Source organism: Aulostomus chinensis, chromosome 2, assembly GCF_037954235.1.
Source record: "Aulostomus chinensis isolate RoL2024-O1b breed Wild chromosome 2, RoL_Achi_v1.0, whole genome shotgun sequence".
In the NCBI taxonomy this organism is placed as follows: Eukaryota; Metazoa; Chordata; class Actinopteri; order Syngnathiformes; family Aulostomidae; genus Aulostomus; species Aulostomus chinensis.
Genome location: NC_141321.1, coordinates 26,444,505 through 26,471,426, shown reverse-complemented (window position 1 = coordinate 26,471,426; position 26,922 = coordinate 26,444,505). Strand labels below are relative to the sequence as shown.

General features: G+C 39.7%; 1 protein-coding gene across 4 annotated transcripts in view; it reads left to right on the top strand.

The window, feature by feature from the left end:
• The window catches only part of mdga1 (MAM domain containing glycosylphosphatidylinositol anchor 1), a 166,245-nt gene that overhangs the window by 102,650 nt on the left and 36,673 nt on the right, over window positions 1-26,922 (top strand). For all 4 annotated transcript variants that reach the window (XM_086187760.1, XM_086187742.1, XM_086187750.1 and 1 more), the window contains 6 exons: window positions 1,138-1,270; window positions 10,599-10,868; window positions 12,831-13,160; window positions 14,759-15,058; window positions 22,430-22,690; window positions 22,857-23,005. In XM_086187760.1, coding sequence (XP_086043886.1) covers window positions 1,138-1,270; window positions 10,599-10,868; window positions 12,831-13,160; window positions 14,759-15,058; window positions 22,430-22,690; window positions 22,857-23,005 — 1,443 coding nt within the window. The remainder of the gene's footprint in view (window positions 1-1,137; window positions 1,271-10,598; window positions 10,869-12,830; window positions 13,161-14,758; window positions 15,059-22,429; window positions 22,691-22,856; window positions 23,006-26,922) is intronic.

Here is a 26,922-nt window from a genome sequence, read left to right as displayed (position 1 = left end):
CTGGATTGGTATTCATTGAAGTCCTTCCATCCATCCATCCATTTTCTTCCGCTTATTCCTGTTAAGGGTCGCGGGGGGGTGGAGCCTATCCCGGCGGCTACGGTTGAGAGGGTTCACCCTGGACAGGTCACCTGTCCATCGCAGGGCCAACATATATAGAGACAAATACACACCTACGGTCAATTTAGAGTATCAATCAGCCTCGTCCCCTCTTGATGTCTTTGGACTGTGGGAGGAAGCTGGAGTACCAGAGAGAACCCACACAGGAACAGGGAGAACATGCAAACTCCACACAGAAAGATCCCGTGCCCGAGCCGGGACTCGAACCCGGAACCTTCTTGGTGTGAGGCGACAGTGCTAACCACTGCACCACCGTGCTGCCTTATTCAGTGAAGTCTTTTTTTTTTTTTACTTCACGGTTTTTCTGTCAACACAAACAAGCTTTTCAATCAAAGTAGCCAGTTGGTTGGTTACCCACTCAGTTATGGTAAACAAGTAACTAACTGATCCTCCACTCTGGGTGTGCATGCAGAATCGCTCCCTTTTCTCTACTTATCAAACCATAAATCAGCCACAAAGACGATTCCCTGGAGTTCAATTAGCCTGGCAGCTGTGCTCATCCCAAGACTTCCTTAGAAACTAATGTCCCAGCACCTACAGTGCACACTGATTCAGTATCAAACACCCTGATCTGGGAAATCAGTGACATCGAAGGAGATGCGTGAAGTCATCTGTGTGTCAGTCTTTGATATTGATATTGAAACGTTAAGATAGATGGTTTCATGAATTGACAGAGATAAAATATTTATTGAGTTTCATTCACTGCAATGGCAATTAAATCAGTTTCATTTTCCACAAGGCCTCATGCAAAACCCATTTGAAATTCGTCATTCATGTTGAATACAAACAATGCATACATGAGCGTGTTCATTCATTTATCACTTTGTTTTTCACACTGGGCTAATCAAAAATTGAAGTGACCTTTACACGAGATTTTAACTCTGAGTACAATTTGTTGGGATCTCTGATTAGTATATTGTCACGTGTAATGCAGTAAAAACATGGTGTATGCGTAGAATAGGATTCACATATTTATGTGGTTTCAACCTGTTTCTGTGTGTCTTTTCTTTCATTCAGGGTGAAACTAAGGTGCTGAAACTGAAAAACCTGAGACCTAAAGACTTTGCTGACTACACCTGCCAGGTGTCCGTCCGTAATGTTTGTAACATTAAAGATAAGTCGGTCACCTTCAAGCTCACGAATGCCACCAGTAAGTAAAAAACACACCGAGGATGAAACAAAAGGAGAATTTTTTTTTGCAGAGAAACACACACCTTCACACACGTCTTTTCCTCTGCTATCATATTCTTACTTCTACTTTTTCCTCTTTCTTCTCTCTGAGCCTCCCACCTCATCTGACTTTTCTCTGCATGCTCGCTGTCTTTTAGCTCAGGACTCTCTTGTGGTCTGTCTCTTTCTCTCATGGTTAAAATGATCTTTACGTTTGCAGGAAATAGCATTCCCCCTCTCATCTGCCCTCTTTCTCTCTTCAATCTCACACTCTCACTGACTATCTGTTTCTTCTTCCTCTGGCCTTTGACTTTCCACTCAAATTTGCTCCCACTCTCTTCATGCCTGCCTCCCAGTGCGCCTTATTTTCTATCTGTCTTGTTTTTCTGTTGCTGAGAAGACATCACAGGGCCGTCAGCTGCAATTCACTTGTCACACTCCCTGTTATCTCCAATTCACTCTATAGCACTCTGTCCATCACCAGACCACTGCAGCTCTCTTACTTACGACAACATTGTTGCTATTGCCAACCTTGTTGTTATTGACAGCCTTGTTGTTATTGACAACCTTGTCAGGTTTTTTTGCAGTCAAACTGATACAACACAAGAAAAGCCTTGTGATTCTGCAGTATTTTCTTTTAACCGTTTCTTTCTTTTTATATTGTTTTGTCTGCTTTTCATCTTGCCTCATTTTCCCAGCCAGCCTGGTCGGTAATTCTTTCAACACAACTGAATATTTTAGCAGGCTTTAAGAAGAACTGTCAGTTACATTTAATCTATTTCATTACTCAGAGCATTTTCATTAGAAGGTCCTTGTTTTCAAATCCCTAAACTGGAGAATGACCTCAATGAGAGTGTTTTATACATGTTCAAGTGCCATCTGAAGAGGATTCCTCAGGGCTTCTTGTCTTAACTGTGTCTTTCTCATGGTCAGAGGAGCAATACAAATACGCATCAGAACATCCGGAAACATGAAAGGTTTTCTAAACTAACGAAAAGTTAGAGAAACAGCCTTCTGATCATACAATTGCAGGTTTTAAGTAACATATTTTACCCCATCTGATAAGGATGTTCATGCCATTCAGGTCCCGGGTAAGATAAAATAAAAATGTTATGTACAAAAAAGATTAAAACAAAGGAGAAACAAAAATCTAGATATTTAGCTCTGTAAAGAATGCTGACATGTTTTTCAGGTAGTCAGAAAATTCTAAAAAATGCATTTCAAAGCATCCCAACAACGAGTTTACAAGAGTTTAAACAAGAGTTTTAATGATGGCCACCAGTTTTCAGGACTTTTTTATTTTAATTTTAAAGTTTTCTAAAGGGAAGAGGGAAGAGCAATAAGTCCTCCTGCAAATAAAAGGAAAAGTCTTCCAAGAGTCCCCTGAAGAGGGCTGAAGGTGGATGACTAACTCAGTATTAAAGTGAGGGGGTGTTGTGTGTGTGTGTGTGTGTGTGTGTGTGTGTGTGTGTGCGGGGGGGGGGGGGGATTCTCCGTGAAAGCCTGAGCACAAGAAAGACGTGGTTAAAATGAAGCGGAAATGAAAGACTGAGAATGAAAAAAAGGAGGGGAAAGCTGAAATGCTTCAAGCACCAGATTGATGCAAATGAATCAGGCTCAGCAGCTCCCAGACACAGAACCAGATGATAAATACTGGATTATGATGAGACGAATCCTTTCGGTTGAGAGAAAGCAAGAAAGGTTTATTACACAGAGAGAAGCAGTGCTACCACAACAATAAGTGTCCGTCTGGTGCTGGCATAAGGGCTCAGAGACTTGCCAGAACTACCAATCTGTGTGGACCTCGCAGCCTCAGAGAGTGACAGAAAACACACTGCTCAAGTGTGTGTGCCTATGTGAGCAAGGATGGAATGAAGCGTGTTTGAATTAATGTGTGTGTATACTTCTGTCCCCGCTTACAAAACCTAGAGTTAAGCTGTTGTGTGTCAAAGATGGATAGTTTCATTTCATGAAGTATAAACTTATTTGTTGCTCTTATACTTACGACGCTAATCCTTCCATCTTCTATACTGCTTATTCGTTAAATGTTGGGCGGGAGGCGGGGTTCACCCTGGATGGGTCGCCAGTCCATCGCAGGGCGATCAGGAGCAATTAGGGGCTCAGTATCTCGCTCAAGGATACTTTGACATGGTCACCGGGGGAAGTGAGGATCAAACCAGTGAACCTTCGGTTGCTAGACGGCCACTCTACCTCTGAGACACTCTGCCTCTAACCGTGAATCAGTTATTGTTTTGACATGTTTCTCAAAATAAGCAAATCACTGGATGTGGATGGATGTGCTGGTAGTTTTAGGGGGGCTTTAAGCCCCACCAGGCGGACTACTATTTTTCTTTTTCTTTTTTAATGGTATTCAATGGAAGTAATCATAAAAGTGCGAGAAAAATCAAAAGTGAATTAATACGTTTATTAAATCACTTTTAAGCTCAAAATCCTTTCTTTTATAAGAATGCATTTGTCTCATCCTTTTTGTCCAAAAATTACAGTTTTTTTTTATGAAAGTCCTCAACCGAGTGTTGATTAAAAAAATAATGGATGTGAGGAAACTGAAATAAATTCAAATAAAGACTTTGATCTTTTTTCTTTATATATTCAGTAATTTTTTTATTTATTTTTTTCATTATCGTAGCAGAAAATATTCTGTGGGTCTTGAAAGATATATGACAGTGTTAAAAAATACTGGCGGGGAAAGAGTTAATGTAGAACAAGATAATGTGAGAGCAAACCAAGAATCCAGGGGTTAACACTAAAACTAAAGTCAACCTGAAGACAAACAGAGGTTCACGAGGAAAGCACAAGGAATAAATAGAACTAGCAAGCAGTCGCACACAGGTGGAGCAGGGATCACACTGGAGGGAAAGTTGACAGGAAGTGAAACAACCAGGACAAAAGAGGAAGTAAATTTCATTCAAAACAGGAAAAATACTAAAAACATAGGCACACTAGATCCACACGAATAAGTAGGGTAATTAAAACAAATCTGTCGTCCGAAACTGAAACGAGAAGTTTTCAAACAGCATTTTGAAAATAGACGTGATAACAGAAGTTATTCAATGTTTTTCTTTAGTAATTTCCTTTTGTACTTTCATCGGCTGGACACGTAATCAGAAACACATAAAGAGACAATGTAGGAGTTAATACTGGGTTATGAATTTAAACACATCCAGTCACAGGACACAAAAAACTCCTTTCAGGCAGGTGCAAAAGTAATGATGTTACCTCATCATATCACAAATCACATTTAAAGACTCGAATCTCCAAAGTAAAATTGAAATGACAAGGATGATAGACAGGGGAAACATGGAAAGAAAATTACAAAAGAGATTGAGAACAGTGGCAGTAAAAAAGATAGACAGAGCACAGAGTGGGAGAGAAATAAACCGATTGACATGGAGGCCAAGAGATTGTAAAAGAGGAAATGAAACAAGGAGTTCCTGTTTTTTTATCCTTTATAATATTTATCAAATGAGCATATTTTGTTATTCCCCACTGAGCTCCCTTTTGTCCTTGTGGCGTCAGTCATTGCTTAGATTAGATTCATCCAACTAGGTCATGCCATGGCTGCTGATTCACTGTGGTGGGACAAGGGGATTGATTGATTTTTATATCATAATCCCAGTCCTCCACCTCCTGACAGCAGCAGCCAAATCCTCTTCCCCTTCCTCTCATAACAAGAACATGGGGGCAGTGCTCCAGGGCCTGTCCTGTTGTTTAACGTGGTGAATTCTGGGGCTAATGGAACAGGACTGGGAGGTGTAGAGGGATTGAGCACAACATTGGATTGAGTTAGACTGACTTCCACTGTAAATTGAAGTTGACTTAAGGTTTTCCTACAACTGACTTGTTAAAACAAGAAGATGTGCATATGCACAGTGACCACAGCCTCATGACCTACGACATGCCTCACGAAGGAGGAAGTGAATTCCTGCAAACACTGTCAGCACTGTCCCTTTCAATATCCTTCTTAAGCAAAATGTTTTCTCCTCGCGGGCTCCTAAAATACACCATAACAAAGCCAGGTGTCTGAACCATAATTTCTAGTTATAATAACTGGTGTCAATTACTTCGCTGAAGAAGAACTCATTCACATAAAAAGTAGAGGAAATGCACAGCTGGCTTTTCATAAATATCACACTGCAGGCCGTTAGGGAAGTGATTCAGAGGTAATCTTCATTAGGGACTGTCGGACAATTTATCGGTGCTGGACATTTGATAAAATGGGAAGCATGTTGTTAAAATATCATTTACATTAAGAGATGCAAATATATCCCTCTGCTTTTTACATAAATTAAACAAGGCCGTGAACCAAAGGAAAATCAATTAGTGCTCCAAAGAAATTATTTCTGTTTCTAATGGATGTCCTCTGACCCAAACAACAGTTAATGAATGATTTTATTATTCATGTCCTTGTCTGTCATTTACATGATCCACTCCACATGTAATTACACACATTAATTAACAAGAAACCAAAAATTTACTACCATCGTTGGCTCAATGCTTCATTTAATCAACAGTGAAGAGGGAAGGGGTGTAAATGGGAGATACATACATATACACAGTACATACAGGACACCTAATGACATATTACAAAGCAGCCTTTTAACACCAGACACAAATTCAGAACAGGATAAAATCTGCCTCCACTTGTGACAGGTGCCTGGATAAAGTAACACCCATAAAAACACACACATACACACGCACACACAGGGATTTAAAGCCTTTGACTCAGTTTGAACAGAGTTGGCCTATAAATCTGAACAATGGGAGAGTTGATTCAGTCATTTATTGATTACTGTAACTCTTACCACACTATACCTTCCCAATAATATGACAGCTGTACAAGTGTGTAATAAATATGCTTAAATCGATGGGCGGTAAATCCTACTGCATATGGATTTCCTCTTTAAAAGCTGAGGATCAATGGACAATTTAAAAAATCCAGAGTAATGTAAAACCTCTGGTAGGCATGTGGATAGTCGGGTTCATTTTAGGTAATACTCATTAAATATCATTATCACCAGCCTCTTTTCTGTGATTGTTGGTAGATGGTTAGGAGTCAAAGTAATCTACCTCCAACTGGAGCGACCGTCCCTGAACAGAGGTGGTGGCCTTCGTCACCATCTGTCACCCACCCTCAATACGGTCCTGAACACCCTCCCTAAGAACCTCAATACCCAGTCATACTTGGATGCCCCTATCCCCACTGACCCGCATAAATTGCAGTTGGGTCGGTGACCTACATGAATACCGACTGGGTCAAGGACTCTCATATGACCTCTCTGAAACCCAGAGCTCGCATGCGACCGACGAGTCTGTGGAAGGTCACACCGCCACCGAGGTTAAAGCCTTCAACTGCCCTCCAGTGACTTAGGACTGTAGAAGCCTTTATGATGAAAGGCGAAACATCATCAAGGAAACTGAATCAGTCCAGTTGAGTATGACACAGCACCTTGGCGATGTCTTTAATTGTCAGTATTCTCAAACTAGCTGAGCATAAGTCATTGATAAAGTATTGGGATGTTCTGTGTTCAGTGCCCTTGAAAATACTTTGAGGTTCATCACCTCCTCACTTCAGGGTATTACGTCTGCTGTGGCCACTAATGAGGTATGAAAGGGCCAACAGGTATATCCACCTGTTGGCAGTAAGTATAAAACCTTTGAAAAGAAACTTTTAGGCTATGACTCAGCCTCCTAACCTCTGAGCCTCCAACCCTAATGTGTTTTTTTGGGGGGCATAGCTATTGGTACAAATCCCAAAGATATATCACTCATCCTAGTTGTTGCTCTTTCACATCTTTAGTTTGAATAGTTAAAGAGGAAGCACGTTCCAGAGGAAAAACTGCAGTCCACAAAAAAAACAGGAAAAAAGAATAAGAACTATGCAAAGAGGTGACAAACTGACAGAGAGACAAGGGAGAGAGCGAGAGTGAAAAACTGGGAGCATTGAAGATGGAGACATTTGTTACCTGGTTGTAAACTGCTGTGCTGCACAGAAATCCCATTACTTTGGGAAGAGAGCTGGCTGATCCCAGCGTCACCATCACCCACGCATCCCCAGGAAATTGAAGCTATAATTCTCAAATCCTCAGGTCCTCCTCTCTGGCTTCTCTTATAGTGGTCTCTTACTTTTTTTTCTTCTCGACTTTCTCTTAACCGTATTTTACCCTTTCCTGTTTTGCAACTGCAGTTTGATTAGTTTAGCGGTTTCTATATATTTATGATTGTTGATCGGCCACAGTACATTAGGTTGGCATGAACATGATGGAGTGTAGAACTTAATAAATGGAAAGCTTGAATTATTAGATCACGTATAACAATTATTTTCTCTTTTTTTTTCCTCTTTGACAAATCTTAATCCCAGAGTCCAGTACAATACTGGGGGCTGAACATTCACAGTGGGTTTATATTCCGGGGAAGGTCAGAAGGTTAGAGCCACAGGGGATTGATCAGGTGGAAGACTTCTCAACCAGAAGAACATACACTTCCACTTGGGTTTTTTTGGGTTCATTGCTGATGTCTCAAGGAGATATAGAGTAAGTTTGAAGTCTGGGGTGTAATGGTCAGTCAATGGTCAGAGATTAAAGTCAGAGATTGTCAGGGTGGTTTTGGGACATCACACAGTCCATGGCCCCGCCCCTAAAATGACAGGCACTGCATGAGATAAAACCATGTAGTAGTCAGGACATTACACTATGATCTGATGTTTTTAGATGTCACACAAACCATGGCTCCTCCCCCTAAATGACAAGTACCCTAATGGTATAATCAGCTATGACAACATACAGTACGTCCCTGTACTACAGTTTGTCCTCATTATCGCTCTATTACTTTACTATAACTGTACTTAATGGACAAACACATTATGAACTAAGACAGTGTCCATGGAGGCAGGTTTAAATCTCTGCAGGCCTCCAGGGTTTACCCTCCTAGTGTGGCTGATTTGATAGAATGGGAGTGGACAGTGCTATTTATGTGCTGATTGCAGCTGTTACACCAGTGAAATTTCTTGTCAGCTTGGGAGCCATCACTAGTGAAGTTAGCTAAAGAGATAACCCATTTGTGTGTGCGCTTTTGCATGCACATTTCTGTCACCCATTTAACGGGGGCCAAGCATGTTTACGAGAGTGCACAGCTGTGTGCGTGTTCTTGTATTAGTGGAGACATGCATCTGTAAACTAGTTTGTCAAGCCTTTGTGCTCCTCTTTCATTAAAGTGATTGCAATCTGTTGAAAAGGAGATTAGATGAGAGGATGTACTGCATAAAGTCTATTAGAGGAATGGATTGCTTCCTGTACTATGTGGAGTCAGCCTCTCACTAAGGATTAACTCTCACTTTGGTTGATAGAAGCTTGGAATCTCCCCATTCCTGTATTTTAGAGTCCATTTTAAATCCGATCTGCAGTTCACTCCTTCAACCTGCTCAATAAGAATGATTTAAAACTGAAATATTTCCAAGAATGCATCCTCAGAGTGGTTGCCAATTAATCAAATTTGTGATAGCCAGTTTTTTTTTTTCTTTAAAGGTGACACTTAATGATACATATCTAATGCATGCCAAATCAGGAATCAGAAATCCTGTGTTGATACAAGGTCACCGAGCACAGGTTGCTCACCCTGTTCACACTGACACACACATTTACAGCTGAAAAATTCCCACATTAGGGATAGTCCGATCTTCAGAGCATCTTTAGTATTTGAATGTTCTGCAGGCTCAGGGGAATTTCAATAGAATAGAAAAAAAGACAGAATAAAGTAAAGTCTAAAAAAATGCAAGAATTTTTCTTTTTTTCTTTTTTTATGAAAAATATTAATATTTTTTTTATTTTCAAGTAAGCAATGTGAAACCTTTCGACTGCTTTTTGAGTTTTCAAGTTGAACAATTGCAACAAAGAACAACTAATAAAACAACCTGACAAAAATTCACTTGAAGTGCTGTTGTGAGGAAGAAAGCCTGGAAACAAATTACAACAAAACACTCCTGAAATGTTTCACAATAAAGGCCTTGTTTTGAAATGAGTTTATGATGTTTGAGAGGTGAAAATTAATTATACGTGTTTGTGTAATTATAGAGAAAGTAGTTTGGTGTCTTTGGATGATTGCACTTACTGATGTGCAACAAATTTTATTGTAGGGATCATAAAGATTACCTTGGGAAACAGAAAAATTTTATGAACACCTTAATGTACTTAGAGGGAAAATGGGAACAGATCAAATTGGGGCTTTATATTAAAATATGACCAAGTATGGTTATCAAACAAAAATAACTATGAATATATACCTAAAATTTATAGCCAAGAGTTGATTCTTTCACAAAATCCTATCTCCACCGACAGTCCCTCTCTCCCAAATCTTTTCTCAGTTTTGAAAAACATCAGGCCCCTGCATAGATTGACTGACAGTGATTGACAGCCAAAGCATGTGGTGGAAAAAGACCAATAAAATCACCAATAACAATAAAATGATTAGTGTCCCATATATATATATATATATATATATATATATATATATATATATATATATATATATATATATACACATATATATACATATATATATATACATATATATATATATATACACATATATATACATATATATATACATATATATATGTGTATATATATATATACATATATATATATACACACATATATATACATATATATATATATACATATATATATATATACATATATATATATATATATATATATATATATATATATATATAATATAAAGCAAAACCATAAATTTGCTCTCTGTAAATGAATATTAGGGATGCATTTGCTCCTACTGCGCCATTGTTCAGGTGACTATGTACACATGCACATCTGAGAGAAATAAATACACCCAGGCACATATTTACATATACGCACTCCTCATATTTGCAGACTGAAAAAAAAAAATCCTATAAACGTCAGCTGCATGCTGATTTGGTTGGAGGTCAGGATACCTGTGTGTTTGGGGTTTACTCAGTGGAGTGGCAAGGCTCCATACAGAGCTTCTGAGTATGTGGCAGTTCATTGTTTCTCAAGATGTATTTACACCAGTGTACTGCATGGGATCCTGTGTTCAAGTACCAAATTAAATACTCGCTTATAATCAACAAACAACAATCGCTGTGGTATTTGAGATGAAAATATCTAACCAAAAGTCAGAAAGTCTGAATTCCAGCATCTGTAAAGTAATTGCAAAGCATTGTATATTCAAGAAAAACAAAGTAATTCTGTTCCATAGTCATTTGCATTAATAAACCTCTCTCCCCCTCCTTTGCACCCCCCCCCCCCCAGCTCCCCCAATGATTCGGCTGTCTGTCAATGACACGGTGGTGGTGGATCCTGGGCAGGACGTGACCATAACCTGCGAGGTGACTTCAGGATTCCCCCTCCCCATTGTGACGTGGTCGCGTTACCCAGGCCCCCTTCCCCTCAGCGCCCAGGTTCATGGGCCAACTCTGACACTGCAGGCAGTCACACCAACTGATGCAGGGTTCTACAACTGCACGGCTGTCAACAACGTGGGCAACCCTGCTCGCAAGAACGTCAATCTTATAGTCAGGAGTAAGTGGCCCGTGTTTGTTTGTTGTGACGTCACAGATGAATTAATTACCGATGCCGATCTTGGATTCTAGTTTTAATTTCAGCCTATTAGCATTTTCACATACTCAGAACTGTTTCATAACTGCAAATATAGACCAATTTATCAAAATATGGTTTAGCTTGTCTGTTTCAACTCTTTAGTTTTGTTCTAGCCCATTTTTTCACTGAAATTATTTTTAAGACATAAATAAATTCCTTAAAATCTTTTACTCTTTATTCTTTATTCTAAAATTTGGTGTTGAATGTTAAAGGCCTCTTTTGGTGGCATGAAAGTTTGGTCCCCTGCCTTGTAGGAGTTGATATCTAATTGTTTGGGTATAAAATGCTTGGTTCAACCTTGACACAACTCATATTCTATGAGCTACAAATCCTGGGAAGATAAAATAATTTTGTAGTCTATCATTTATGATTTATGTCATTATGACTTTTTAAAATAATAACACACTTTTTTCTGACTCCTCCTACTATTCCTCAGCTATGTCAGTCAAATGGTTGTCATTGTTTTCCTTATTGAGGACAAAATAAGGCCATCTGTCTCTGTCATATTGACTTGTTTTTGACTATAATGAGCTATTGTGCTGGGGAAAATATATAAGAGTGTGTGTGCTGATGTGAATTTGTGTGGAGTGCAATGTGTGTTTGTCTGTTGAGTGACAGGCGAGCAGTTGATCCTTCATTATAGAGAGCTGGTGTGATACTTGTCAAAATAGCCATGTTAAGAAAGGCTCTTTTTCTAAATCCCCTGCCTTTAAAACAGAAGCCTTCCATTCTCTCTCGCCTCCAGCTATTTTTAGCCCCTTTAATCATCTTTATTCACTCCAATTAGTTCGACTGGAGTGGAAGCAATTAGTGACAGTCGCTTCTGTTAGCTAACACTGTAGAGAATGTATTTTGGATGGCTTTCTCCTGTTAGCTTTATGGGCCTGAACGCATCATCACACCAGTACAGGTGACAAGATGAATAAATGAATGAATGAATGAGAAACACACACACACACACACACACACACACACACACACTGCACAGTGGTACATGGATACACACATATCATGCAATAATGCGCAAAACACACATTCGACTCACAACATTTTTTTCTACACAAACCAGGTAAACATGCACTAAACCATATGGTGGCTGCTGCATGTCCATGACTTCATCCAAGCAGCTTGTTAACAAGCAAAGAAGTTTAAATCAAGCTCATCTCTCCTGCATGCTGCACCCTCCCTCCCTCTCTCCCTCCCACTCTCTCTTTAGTGGGGAACTCAGAGCTCTTTTGTATTCAGCATGGAAATCTGTTGGGGAAACGCAGCCTTTGAAACTGAAAATTAAATGTGACAATGTGAGAGTTACTCTTTGTCCTTGATTTTGTTATCCCCTGTTATTTTATTCTGTATCTGGCTCCTTTTGTTTCTCCCTCCTTCCCAATTTGCTTCTTCCTCTCCCTCTTTCTTCTTCAATTTCCTTTTTCCTTTACTTGCTTTTTGTCATTCTGCCTCCTCCCTATATGGGCTACACATTTTTTCCCGCACTCATCTGCCATTTTATATCGGCCATCGCCCCCCTCCTCTCTTTTTTTCCGAATTGCTTTTCCGATCTTCACTCATCCCTGGCCCACACCACACAACTCCTCATTTTAAATGTCTTTGTCATTTCATAAAGTTATTTTCCTTGTCTTCCATCAAATTTAAATTCCATCTAACTTCAGCAAACTTAACTGGTATGAAAGACGTACACATTTTCTATACAAAAGGTAAAACAAATAGTATATACATGGTTTGTGAAAAAAACAATTTGTCCTGTTTCATAAAAGTTCAAAAGTCATCTTGATGAAGAATTTAATTCAAAATGTTATCAGGGATATCCAGCCACTGCTACTTTAACTGATCCTTCTTTCTTTTTGACTCCTCGACCATCACACACAGCGATGAAAAACCTGACCTTCCAAATTACACCGGATTCAAACAAGGACAGCGAGACCATCCAGATGGGTAGGGACCTCAAGCTATCCTGCCACGTCGATGCCACACCACAGGACAAAGTCAACTATACCTGGTATAAGAATGGCGCACTCATCTTCAACTCGGAGAGCTTGATCTTGCTACGCAGTGACCCAGATATGGCACCTGGCACCAGTAGCTTGGAGATTGTGGACATGAAATTCAGAGACTTGGCTTCCTACAGTTGTGTGGCTAACTTCCCAGGCAGCAGTGTGCCAGAACTCCGTGTGGATGTCAACATCTCTCAGAACAGTGGTGAGATCTTTTTTTTATTTTTTAGTTGACATCTCTGTCAGTTTGAGACAAACAACCATGACTTTCAAGGCATCTGTCAGCTAGGATGAAGCTGCTAACTCACATTGTAAAGCAGAAAAAAAATAACCCTGCAATATGAAGAAGAAATAAAATCCCTTTGATGGACCAATGCAAGCAATCACAGAGATAAAATGAGCTGCAAATCCAAGTATAATCACTTGACACGTATGTGGCAAATGTACTGATACCATTGGACAAAGAAACATCTCACTCTCTGTTCTGAATTTGCTTTCTTCCTCTGGTTCTCCATCAGCCCCATCCACCTTGACTGTGTCATCTCTCACTGCAAAACTCTTTTTTTTCCTACTAAAAAAACACCCACATTGCAGAACCAATCCATCGTTTTTAGGGCGGCCCTTCAAATTGGTGTGGTGACATGCCAAAGCTGTCTAACAGAAAATATCCTACCAGCAACACTAGAATGGCCCAGATGCAGTCACCAAAGAAAGTTTGTTGATGTGTGTTTGACACATTTGCAGTGATATGGGCATTTAATTTAAAAACGTGAGTTTATTTGCTGACTTTCTTGGTGCCATTGAAGCAACTATGCAGTTCAGGAATCCCCAGACTTTGGTAGGTGGAAGTCTCTTCTGTCTGGTATCAGTTAACTAAACATGGTAACAGATTTACCAGCCCGGTTACACAAATTTCCAGTGTTTCTATTCACAAATGTTAATAAGGAGGGCCAAAAAAAGAGTGTACAGTGGCCAAAACAGATGTTTGAGTGGGTGTGGCGCTTATTTTAAAGCTATCTCTTAAGGCAGTTTGCATGTGCGAGACCTGTTAAAACTTTACCTACATTAGATTCACTGAGGCACATTTTATATTTGCATGTTTTACGTTTCCATTGCGCTTCTTTTTATTGATACTCTAACCTTTATATCCCAACCAATCTTTAAAAATATCAAACACATAAAAACAGATGGAAGAGCACTGGTGTTTCTTTAGTCATCTCTCTATATCAGTCCATCCCTCAGCCTCTAGGTACTCAGGTGGAACCAAGAGAGTATTTTAAGACCAGAGGTACCTGCATGTTCTTCTCCGTGTGTGGTTAGCCCTAATGTTAACACTCAACACTGAGCAGCAATAGCTTTTAATGTTCCCATGTTGCATTGGAACTATTGTCCAATAGAATTAGCCTTGTAAATGTCAGTTTCTTTCATACTGTTTTATTCACCATCTGTCTCCCTTTTCCAGTTTAACTGTTCACACCATCTGTACTTTTTCATGTCCACCTCTGTGCCCAAGTCACCCCCCCCCCCCCCATTGTGCTTGCCCTGCACAGTTAGACATTCTTTCTCTCGTGCCATTTAGAAAGGTTAAAGTAAAACCAAACCGTTAGATATACACGTTAGATATACGTTTTTGTGTCGTTAGTATTTGAAGTTCTTTTTAGTTTTGCGTAACTGTTTTTCTTTATCGGAGCATAAACAATTTTTCTTCTCCAATATATTATCACCTCTGTGTCTGTTCATGCAGAAGTTAAAACCCCTTTTTTTAAGTCTTCCCTATTTTTCTCTGATCTGTCTTCTGTTAAGTTTCACCACCGATACTATCGGTTCCACCAGGAGCTCAGGTGGTCAGTGCGCGAGAGGGCAGTACCATTGACCTGGTGTGTTTGGTGGTGGATGGCAAACCACGTCCACCTGTCCTCTGGTCTCGGGTAGAGAAGGACCTACTGATGCCATCAGGGAAGCCGGTAGTGGAGACACTTGACGGCAAATTGAGGCTAAGAAATGTAAGCCGGGACATGATGGGAGCTTACCGGTGCCAGACTGCTCCGTACAACGGACTTAACATCAAACGACGAGAGGCCCAGGTCCAGCTCAATGTGCAGTGTAAGTGTTTCACTCCAGAACTCACACAACAACATTGTTAGCTCGATAACAAAATGCAGGAGGGACACATTGAGAGTACTTGTGACACCTCTTGCAGCTCTGTTTTGTACAAATTGGTTATGATTGCTTGTAGCTGCGTTAGGTCTGTTATAGGATAATATGAAACTTTAATGAGCCTTGGGTAACAGTTATAATTATAATGTCATCAGTGCAAAGTAAAATGTGTTTTAAATGCAAATAAAACAAATGTTAAACACTGAAATACACAACACGTAACCACTAGAGTAAACGCAGTAGCAGTGTGTGAAGAGTGTATTGGAGGAAGTATCAAAGGGGATGAATTACCCGCAGAGAGAACGTGTTTGTTGGCCATTATTTCATACTTTGAATGAAAGTATAAAAGCCGTGTGTGAGGTTAAATTTTCTTCTTAATGGTACAGAAGCTATAAATTGCCTGTCGTTCTTTGTTTCCATGGTAATATCAGAAATCCATTCAAGTGTTACTTTTTCTGCCCCACCTTCAGTAATAGCATCATCTTCACACTTTGCTCAAAAGGACCCTTAAGACAGATAATGAAATGCATTGAAATGTAAAGCGTGTAAAACCGGAAAAGTCAAAGTAATTAGGACACACCTCTAAGGTTTAAAGGCGTCCATCCATCCATCCATCTATTTTCTATACTGCTTATCTGTTAAGAGTCGTAGGGGGGTGGGTGGGCTGGAGCCAATCCCAGCTGATATTGGGTGAGAGGCGGGGTTCACCCTGGATGGGTCACCAGTCCGTCACAGGGCCATCAGGAGCAATCAGGGGTTCAGTATTTTGTTCAAGGATGCTTCGACATAGTCACCGGGGGAAGTGAGGATCGAACCAGTGACCCTTTGGTTGCTAGATGGCCACTCTACCTCTGAGGGCTTAAAGGCAGTTTCCTCCAAACGTAGCCCTCCGCCTGTGTGAGCACACACAGAATAGCGTCTGTCTTGTTAAACTCTCCCCTCCGGTGACTATACCCTCTATTACTTACTTCTACCATGCCAGGTGCCATGGAACAGTAATTAAAAAAAAAACAATATCTGCCTGCATATGTAAGGAAGATTTTCTCAAAATTATGAATGATTACAGATCAGAGGTTAAAATCAAACATAACACCTTTCATACCTTTTAACATACTTCTAGTGGGCCTTGACCACAGGGTCATGTCAAAATATTAATTAGAGTTGTGAAATGAGGCCTCAGAGAAGGAAAACAGTCCCTTTACAACATGTAGGAAGTCTAATTTTACAGAAAAGAAGAAAAATATACCATTATACTTTTATCAAGCACCTTGGCACAGGAAATGTATCCTACTTTGACAGGTTGTCGAATGGTATATTTAAATCCCAGTCTTAGTTCGTATATCAGTATATATTTACATATGTAACAATAAATGCATGTTAAATTATGTAAATAAAACATTCTTCAGATTCATGTATGACATTTGTGATGTACCACAGTTATCAGCCATGCATCTGCTCTTACTTGTTGCCGATTAACAGCATACGATTTTTTAATAATTTACTTCACTGAATAATGAAATTAAAACTACATTCCGTACTAAATGAGTCACTAAGAATATCCATGTACTTCTCTGCCAAATTGATGAATCTAAGTCTAAACTAATAACATTATGCTCAAGAGATGTGTTCAGAGCAAAATAAAGAGCTGGAAATAACTGGATCACACGGACATCCTCTCCTCAAGAAGGATTTACAGGGCTTGCTAATGCAGGCGGGGCAGAAGGGCGACACTGTGTGAGCTCTGCTGTCCACACTGGCCAAGTCTGATTAATGGACCAGGTGGCCACCCCACTCTGGATGGAGAGAGGAACATCGAGATGAGACAGACACATGAGTGAGACGGAGAGACAGAGAAACAGGTTCAAGTGAAGGCTCCAAACAGGAAAAGCAGCATTAGGGATGTTGTTTTTGTTTGGCTAAAAGATGGCGCAGGAGCCAACAGAAGTGTGGAAAAACATATGTTTCTTCTTTTCCCACTGTTTTTGCCCCGTTCTCATTATTTGTTCATCAGGTTTGTCTTCTTCCACTGAGTAATTCTGATGAATGTTAGGTGGGGATGTCATTATTTTTTTATGGCAGATACAATTAAGTCATTCTTGGCAGTCTTGCTTCTATTTTTTTTTTCTCAAACCCACCCTCTATTCTTCCATTTGAAACGGCTTTTCTTCCTCATTGCCATTCTCATCATCATCAATCAGCCAACTGCTGGCCGTGAGAGGGGACCTCTCTGTCTGGTCAACCCCCTTTCTGCATCCTGTGTTCTCTCCTTCATATTCAATCATGGATGTTTCTCACTTCCACACCTCACCCTCTCTATAATTTGTCTTCTTCCTGTCTGTTTCGCTCTCCTTCCATCCCACCTGATTCACCATGCAACACCACCTTCACTCAGTTTTGTGTAAATTGATTTTTACTTTGTGTATTGTAAATGTTTAGCTTGGTTAGTGTTGCATTCCTGGATGGAATCTGTTTTGCATTCAACAAGACAGATAGTGATGGCGTGTTTACATGGATAATGGCCTTCTGACTATGAAACATTGCAGCTTGGTGCTGCGAGCCCTGAATGAGGAGCAAATAGATAAAAAAAAAAACATACACCCCAGAGCATTTGAAAGATTGAGTTTGAAATTGAAGTAACCTCTCCACTTGAAAGAAAGGAAGGCTTCTGAAATACATATAAATGTTTAAATAAATACTTAAGGTCTGGTAAGGGGTTGTAATAACTTGTCTACAAAATTCTACTGGGGATTGAATGATTTATAAACTGCTCACAAAGCAGATTAAAAACTCAATACCTCCGCTCTCCTTCTATTACTCTACGCAGTTTCAATTCTTTTCTTTTATCCTTGCCACCTCTTTTCAAGGTTAGATAGACATCAGTATGCATATGTGTGTCCATAAGCAGCAGCAGAGTATGTGACCATACACTAATCAGTCTCTGGATTACAGTATGACCCTTGACCACTCAGCCATCCTTCAGCTCTGGAGCGTGTGGCAGCAGCAGGTATACACACAGCGGTTCTAATAGGTCAGAATGACCTAATAATGACTGCACACCCAGCAATAGAAGATCATTTAAATCACACAAATCAGCACGTGAAGTGGGATGGATGGGCTGTAGATGTGTTAAGAGTGTAGACTTCAGTAACATTAAAAAAACAGGCAAGCTGAGAAGTTAAATGATGTGGGTATTTCTGCCCCCCCTAGTCTTCTTAGCATGCAGGAGCCTGACCATGTTCTCTGGCTGGGGTACAGGCACAGAATGATAAACTGTGTCTCCAAACTAGGATTTCATCTGGTTGTGTTTGTCTGCCTGTTGTGAGTAAAAAAAAACAAAATAAAATAAAAACAAGAGTAAAAGTTTGCTCATTGTGAAAATACATGCTTTTTAAAAGGAGGATAAAAGCAGACCAGTACAGCTGAACTGATATCCATACAAGTGGGGTTAAATGTTGATGAATAATATAAACCTCTCTGTGTCATATGTGCATATTGGGTTGACACCATTAATCACTTTTTGTATATGCCAATGAACTGGACGGAAAACTGTCCAGGGTTTCACCTCATTGGTTTTATTCTGGTTCAGATGAGTCTGTAGTGGATGGACCGACACAGTCCAGCTGTAATTAAAGCAATACTTCTCTGAAAAAGTGTATTTAGCCTTTCAAGTACTCATAAATAGGTGCCCTGAGCTGAGGAGATGTGTTTTTCTTCTCAGCTGCATCCCTTCTTCGTGACTTGAGAATCCAGAGAATCCAGCCACATATATTTAGCTTGAGCTAATGGTGCCCCACGGCCACCAACTATACAAACAACAGCTAAACTGTCCAAAAACATTGGCTTACAAACTCTCTAGTGCATCATCTGGTATAATCACCGTCTTCTTTATCCAGCCGTATGCTAAGTAATCCACAAACACTCTCACTTGAGCTAAAAACAAACTAACTATAACCCTTGTGGTTCATCGCTCATAGTCAATGGCACTGATGAATCAGCAAAGCGCTGTTGAATCAGAAAACTAAAGCCAAACCGGAGAGCCAGCTGATATGTAACACTGCCTTCAAATGGTTTTAATAGCTTTTTTCCCCTCACAATGTCTTTTCTATTATTTAAACTGTTACCTGAGTTTTAATTCAGTAGCACCTTCCTGACATCTCACACCCCCTGCAGCTGCCGAGTCTGTTTAACACTCACTCATGTACGTTTCAACAATAGGGAGTTTGTCAGTAACTCGTCAGTCAGTAAGATCCTGACTGGTTTCTTGGCCAGAAGTTTCTGAAAGGCATTAAAATTAAATAAAAAACATTATTAAGGTCCTTCAGACTCTGGGGTAGCAATAGTAGCAGTGTAGTAGTATTCCTGATGAAAAAGTAATTCCATTTTATGATGTATCAACACTGTGATTATATTTTTGTTATAGGTAAAAATGAATGAGCAAATGGCATAGTTCAAAAACCAGACTGTCAGTCTGAAACATTTCACAATTCAAACATTTTGATGCCTCATACATTCCCCCTGTCTCTTCCCATTACCAACTTTATCAACTTAAATAAGTTAAACTAATTTTTCCAGCTGTTTTCTGAGATGTAAATATCAGAGGACTAGACTAATAAATGCGATGCCTGAAACAGAGATATAGACTTTTGGACAAAAACATAGGATGTACACACACACACACACACACACACACACACACATATTTATATATGTGTGTGTGTGTGTGTATATATATATATATATGTGTGTGTGTGTGTGTGTGTGTGTGTGTATATATATATATGTATATATGTGTGTGTGTATATGTATATGTGTGTATATATGTGTATATATGTATATATGTGTGTATATATGTATATATGTGTATATATGTATGTATGTGTATATATATAAAATATGTATGTGTGTGTGTATATATATATATATGTATATATATGTATATATATATGTGTATATATATGTATATATATAGATATAGATATAGATATAGAAATAGATATAGATATAGATATAGGTATAGAAATAGATATAGATATAGATATAGATATTCAGAGATGCACAGTGAATTTAAAACCCAGTGGGACATCTGTCCCAGTGCTGTGATATCATTTTGAGGCATTAGCTGAAACAACTGATTCTGATTCATAGGAGGACATTCTTACTATGGATTACAGTTATTGGGTTTTCATTATGTTGAGTGCGAACCATGAAACATATTCCAAAATTTATGGCAGTGCTGCTTCTTTGGAGCTATTTCTTGCTACACCAAATGTTCCAAATGTCTATCGACTTTTTTCTTGATGATCACTTAAACAGTGAAGGAAAATGTCATTCAGCTCAGTGCAGTTATAGAAATTCCTGGTTAAATGTCACTCTATCATTACTTTTTTTTCTGCTTGAGTGTTTAAAGCTGCCAAGAGAGTTCCACATTGTATCAGTCACAATTAAAGTACTGTTCTATTTCTGTTTTCTCCCTTGTTATCATTCAGTCTGCTTCTTTTCTCGTCTCTCAACTGCAGCTCACTCCTGTCTGTCTAAATGACATAGATTAGACTATAATTACATTTGTGTCTGATCAACTTGATTCACCAGAGACTGTGCGAAGGCTGCCTCACCTCTTGGGGCTTTAACACCCAATCTCATCACTGTATATGGCAATACCACCATTAGCATCTTGTCTATTATCTACATGATTAGCCAGGGGTGAACTAACTGACTGGTGATTTGTGGCGGAGTAATTTGGCTGTGTTGTGTCTGTAGTAACCCCAGGGCCACTGCAGCTAGTCAGCCATTAACCATGGAGCCGCACGTAGTTGCTGACAGGCTAATTACAGCTGGTTAGGATCAGTAAGAGACTGGACTCCGGCTCCTAAAAACACCTGATTCCTCTCGCATCATGTTGGATATGTTAGCACATACTAATTACTTTTTAAGTTCAAAAGTGAAATCCTGCATTGTTCAAAAACAGTTCCAACAGCCTCTTGAGTATCAGTCTCATTATGGTGGCTGACATATAATTATATTCAGCAATGAGTCATGATTGTGTCCTTGCTCCGTTATAATGAAACCAGCCTGTGACGGATGCAAATAATCTTTGCTGGATATAAATGTGTCAGAAACAAAGGAAATGATCATTGACTTTAGGGAGGAGCCCCCTCCTATTCCTTCCTGCTGGTATTCACTGTTGGAAGTATTTGGTGATCATGCTTACAAAAACGTAACCTTTGAAACAAACACGTTTCGCCCATTAATACGTGCACTTTTAGCAGAATCTTAGATGTTTAACGTCAAAATCACCTTAATGAGATCGTTTTATTCTTAATTTTTTGAGGTTTTGTTTTTTGAACCTCCTCTTTTGTTTACTTCCCCATCTTTCAAAACAGGTACAGGTTTATATGAATAGTTGATACTTGTGAGATAATTGCAGCTGTGGATGTGGTTGACCTCTCTCAACTGTTCAAAGTCAAAGCCACACAGACGACTCAGTCGATCCTTACTGACCCCGCTCATCCAGCGATGTCAGGTTGCTTCTATCTGGCAACAGATGGAGTCGACCAAAATTCAGGATGAATAAATTAATTTGTCCTTGCTGTTTTTGGTTCCTGCCATAATGAAATATGATTAATGTTTGAATCATTTGTGTTGATTATCATCGTGTATTTCACTGCTGGCTGTGCAGCAACACGCCCCTCTGGAGTCGTAAAGATTTCCCTCATCTCGACCGACATAAAGTTTAAGATTTACTTTTGTATTTGCACAGTTTCACACTGTAAAGTCAGTTTCATAGTCATGAATAAAATGGGCTGATTGCACATCTGATTTTAAGTGGCCGGCCAATAAGCGTGATTTGTGATATCAGGTGTGGGGACGTGTGAAGCCTCCACTGCATAAACGGTGTAAAGTGAGTTTCTCTTGGTGAAGTGGACGGCATCTTGTGTCCAGCTGTTCAACATGGAATGAGCTATATCTGCATAGTCATGTGTTCTGGTGTGATTGAAGAGGGACAAGTGGTTCGGGGTATTCTGTGGATTTTGAATTCTTCAAAAATCATGTCAGACACACATTATAGTATTTATTACAGTAATTTTGTATGTACTGTGTCTTAAATTTTTGCATGCCTTCTATGGAGGGAATTTTTAACAATAACAAACTGGCATCATAAGGATGTAAAAAGATGGGAAATTACTATAGACACATTTAAGTGTATGTTAGATTGATATTTCTTGACTGTTGCCTCCAACTGACAAATGCAATTGTATTTTACAGTAGAATGGTGATATTAAGTATATATTTGAAGGAAACACAAAACTGTCTTTGCAGATCCTCCGATAGTGGACCCAGTTTTTCAGGATGTACGCTCCAGGAACTATCAGATGGTGACCCTGAGGTGTGCGGTCCTACGGTCCAACCCACCACGTCTTACAGACATCCGCTGGTTCCGTAATGGCATTCGAATGCCGACACCAGAAATGAAGGAGACACCAGAGTGGAAGTTTAAGCTGGAGCCCACCAACAACGGGTCTTATGAATGCAGGGTTAGCAATAGCGCAGGAACATCAATGTGCACATTTAATGTCTCTGGTGAGTGAAAAGAAATTCCTCAGTAATTTTGTATCATTTTGAGGAGAAAGAATTCTGTCAGACTATCTATCGCTCTGCATTATACTCACATTAAATATGTGGCAGCTGGCAGTTACATTTTGCTTGAAAAAAGAAGAAAATATCTCTCCCTCTTCTCATCCCACAGCACAACCTTACAATGCTGAGTTCTACTTTGACACACCCAACCCAGTCAGGATTCTGAAAGGAAACAACTATTCATACAACCTGCAGTGGACGCAGAAAGACCCTGAGGCCACGGATCGGATCATAGGCTACTGGGTTTTTGTCCGAAAGGTAAAATACCTGCTCACACACATGCATACACGCTAAGATGTGCTGTACTTCTGACTTTGGATCAGCTCAGGGAAATACACAGCTTGACCACCAGGGGCCTACTAAGACTGCCACAGATCAATTTGACTTAAACCAAGACAAACTATTATCACCTGCCTTTGTTTGTAAGTTTGGCTTCAGCTTGACTGAACACTTACACACAAGTGTGTATGAAGTGTGTGTGCATTCTAAGTAAACCTGGGGCTTTATGAGCTTGGAGAGTGTCAAACATGCGGAGTCAATCAATGGAGACTTGCACTGAATGAACAATGCCACTGCATCTTTTTTTTTTCTTTTTCCTCTAGCGAGGCTCTGAAATTTTGGTTTTGTCCAAATGTTCACTTCCAATGACAGGTCACTGAGAAAGTCAATTAAATCATGTGGAGATTTTCAAAATAAAAAAGTAGCATAGCAGGAAATATACAAGGTTATTTTTTTATGATGATTTTTATTCAGTTGTCAACTGTCTCTTAATCTCAAAAGCAATTGCAGGTATAGTCTTCAGTTTTCCTCTAAAGTTCCAGTATCCTGTTACAGTTTCATGTCCACATCTGGATCTCTGTCCAAACTTGTGAAGGAGGTTTAAAAAAAACAAAAAACAAAACATTAGAGTACCTAAATGTTTGGTCACACTTTAAACATGTAGCCGTTACTGTACCTTCCTGCATACATTTACTTAACAGTTGCATTAGGAATTTTCTGTCCTTAAATTTTTGCATTAATTTTTCACGAATCAAATCAGAAAACAAATCTAATCTGCCCAGTGAGATATTATGCGTACACTTTTTATGACACACGTAGTGGCCAGTGGCCAGTGGCCATATTGTTGAGGATAATCAACTTCAGTCGAACTTGTTTTGTTGTTTGTTAACTTTTCCTTGTGTTTTATTTTCATCTAACTACTGACCCAATCCAAACACTTGCTAATAGCTTTGGAGTCCTGTGAGTGGGCCCCTGAGATGACGCAACAGGGAACTTCAGGTCGTCTTTGTATTTTGTTTGACCAGCTATTCATAGATCGCTGGCCTGAAGTCAGATGACAGAAAGGATAATAGTTGTATTTTCATGTGGCTGGTGTGTGTGTGTGTGTGTGTGTGCGCGCGTGTGTGTGTGCTTCTCTGCCCAGCTTGCTTTTGTGCGGATGAATAGCTGATTCCCCTCCTACTTACTTGGCTGCTCATCGTATGAAAGAAGACTCTTTATAGAGGAAGAAAATTAACACTAGCCTTCCTAAGATGCCAGTTTCATACCTCTCTCTGAAAACACTCACTCTAATCTACCTTGTGTCTGTTCCTCTGCTGTCTTCTCACCAGAGCAAGAAAATTTACACAGCATTTCCCACTCCCTCCCCATTTATTTCTTTTCGTTCCCCATCTCTCAAGTTGACTTACTTCCACTGGTGCCCCCCTGTTTTCTTCTACCCTACACTGAGGTTCACTGCTTAAGTGCAGACTCATGGCATTTAATGTTAGGGGAACAGAGCCAGAGCTCCTAAATAGTTGCTGCAAGTTGTAATGCTGACAGTGTTGAAATAATGAGTTGCCTTAAGTGTCAGGTCATGACTCCTTGAAATGATGTTAAACATTAATTTAATTTCAAGCTTTTACTTGCATGCTTTATTTGTGCATTAGTAAAACAGAGGGTGAGCGTGAGCAAGGTAGTGAGGGAAAGGGTGCCAAAGAAATAAGATGGAAATTAAAGAAAAACAGCAGCTCTCCCCGGTCCTCTCGACTATTAAATAGAGTATGAGAATATTCAAAAGTAATACCATCTCAATTTCATAACCCATCTATTCCTGCAATACTCTCTCCAGCTCATCCTCTTTATTCCTTAACACTCCATCTTTTTACACATACCATCTTTTCACATACCAAATGATGTGGGGGTCTCGAGGGGGACGTACAGACACAGAGGGGAATACGAGAGGACTCGCATCAGACTGTGTGGAGCGATGCTCTTTACTGTTTCACAAAGGCTATAACTTGAAGCTCATATGCATAAAGTGGGTCATTAGGTTGTATACATCTCTTTGTTATGCAGGTTTGTGAATATTTGTGGGCTGCCTGTGTATGCGTGTGAGTGGCCTTCAGGCAGGGGGTAAAGTAAATGATTTACCCTGTAACAAAGCGCCAAGCTGAGAAATCTGTGTTTGCACCTCTTAATTTAGCTTCTTTCACCCTGCAGGGGGGTTCCCAGTGTAGAAATGAACAGAGTTGACAGGTCCTTTCCTTTACAACACACTTTCATATCACACCATTATGTAATGTATGTTAAAAAAATATATTTTTAAGAATGGTGCTCAAATAATCTCACTCAGCTGGTGCTTTACATTTTGCCATATACAGTAAGTAAATGTTTTGGGATTTTTCCTTCTAGATGATGGTTTGCATGTTTTCAACTGATTCCTTACCAATGACATGTTAATTTGTCTCATTATAGTGGCTTTAATATCTCGTGACTATCCTGCAATAAACTGTGTTTACACACAGCGTGATCTACATGAACATGTTCACACAAATTTACATGTTTTTGTTTCTTCTACTACTCTTTTGTTTGCCCTCAACCTCCACATCTCCTCAATGACCAACCTTCCACCCATAGCTACTGAGTTGTGTGTGGTTTTGTGTGTGTGTGTGTGTGTGTGTGCGCGCATGTGTGTGTGTGCTGAAGCTACACAACTAGCAGCTGTCCTGGCTTCAGATCAAAACTACAGCCAGGTTCTTGCTGCACACACAGTCCCAGAAACACTGCTGTGCTAAGATGCATTCCATCATAGTGTAAGAAAATAAAAAAATATCCGTTATTGAATCTGTGAATAATTGATGTGCAGATATATGAGTATAATATCACACAAGATCTCAAAGAGTGCACATGGGCTCATAGATGCATAGATACATGCAGTATATCCACAAATAATGAGTTACATACACGCTCATACACACACACACACACAATATCAATGAACTGCTGGATTAGTCATAAGTGAGATCCATTAACAGAGGATAAGGGAAGAATTAACCTCACACTCTTTAGTGTCTGAAGAGACTGCCTCCTCCAGAACGTCAGTCCAAATGTCCTTCACACACATCACTCTTTATACTTCTGTGTGGCTGCTCCTTAGTTCCCATTCTCTTTCTCTCTTTCTTTGTGGCTTTGTCTTTTTGAGGCACCTTCCAACTTGTGCAAACGTTGTCCTCCAAACTATGTTTCTAAGGACCTTTGAGCCCCTACGTGATGGTGGGTTCTTTTCCAAGTAGGAGAGGAACCCTTCTGAGGGACGTAAGCATACTGTAAGTCAGCGACTGGTCCATACCTAAGTGGTCAATACGGCACATTTAACTGCCATGTTAAAAAGCATGTCCACAGCTCATGTTACTGTAGCCCTCAGAAATGATATCACTGTACAGAAAACTCTCCTATTATCATGGAGCATGAACATGTCTGCCATCACGTTACCCTCCAGTTCCTTGTTGTGTTACACACAAAAATTAGATGCAAATTCAGTGTTATTTTCAATTCCAACAATTTCAACGTTCTTGAAGTGTCACTCTGCAGTTCACAGGGGACCTTTGGGTTTGGGTGGGTGATTCCTCTCAAAAATGTTGCAAGAACTGTCCAAGTGGGAAATGCCTTTTCTTTTTGTTTTTTGTTATCATTTTTAATTATCTTTTTTGCAGAATATAATACAAGGGAGTAGTGGCAGTCAAACATAGCAGAGAAAAACAATGTCAGACATCCACATACACTTGATACCTCCCCCCACCCTACCCCACCTTAAAGGACCACACAGAAGAAGCAAATACATTATCCTTCAGTAAGGACATATGAGTAGTAATGGTTTGATCCCAGCATGAAACATTATCTACTTTAGCCTGATG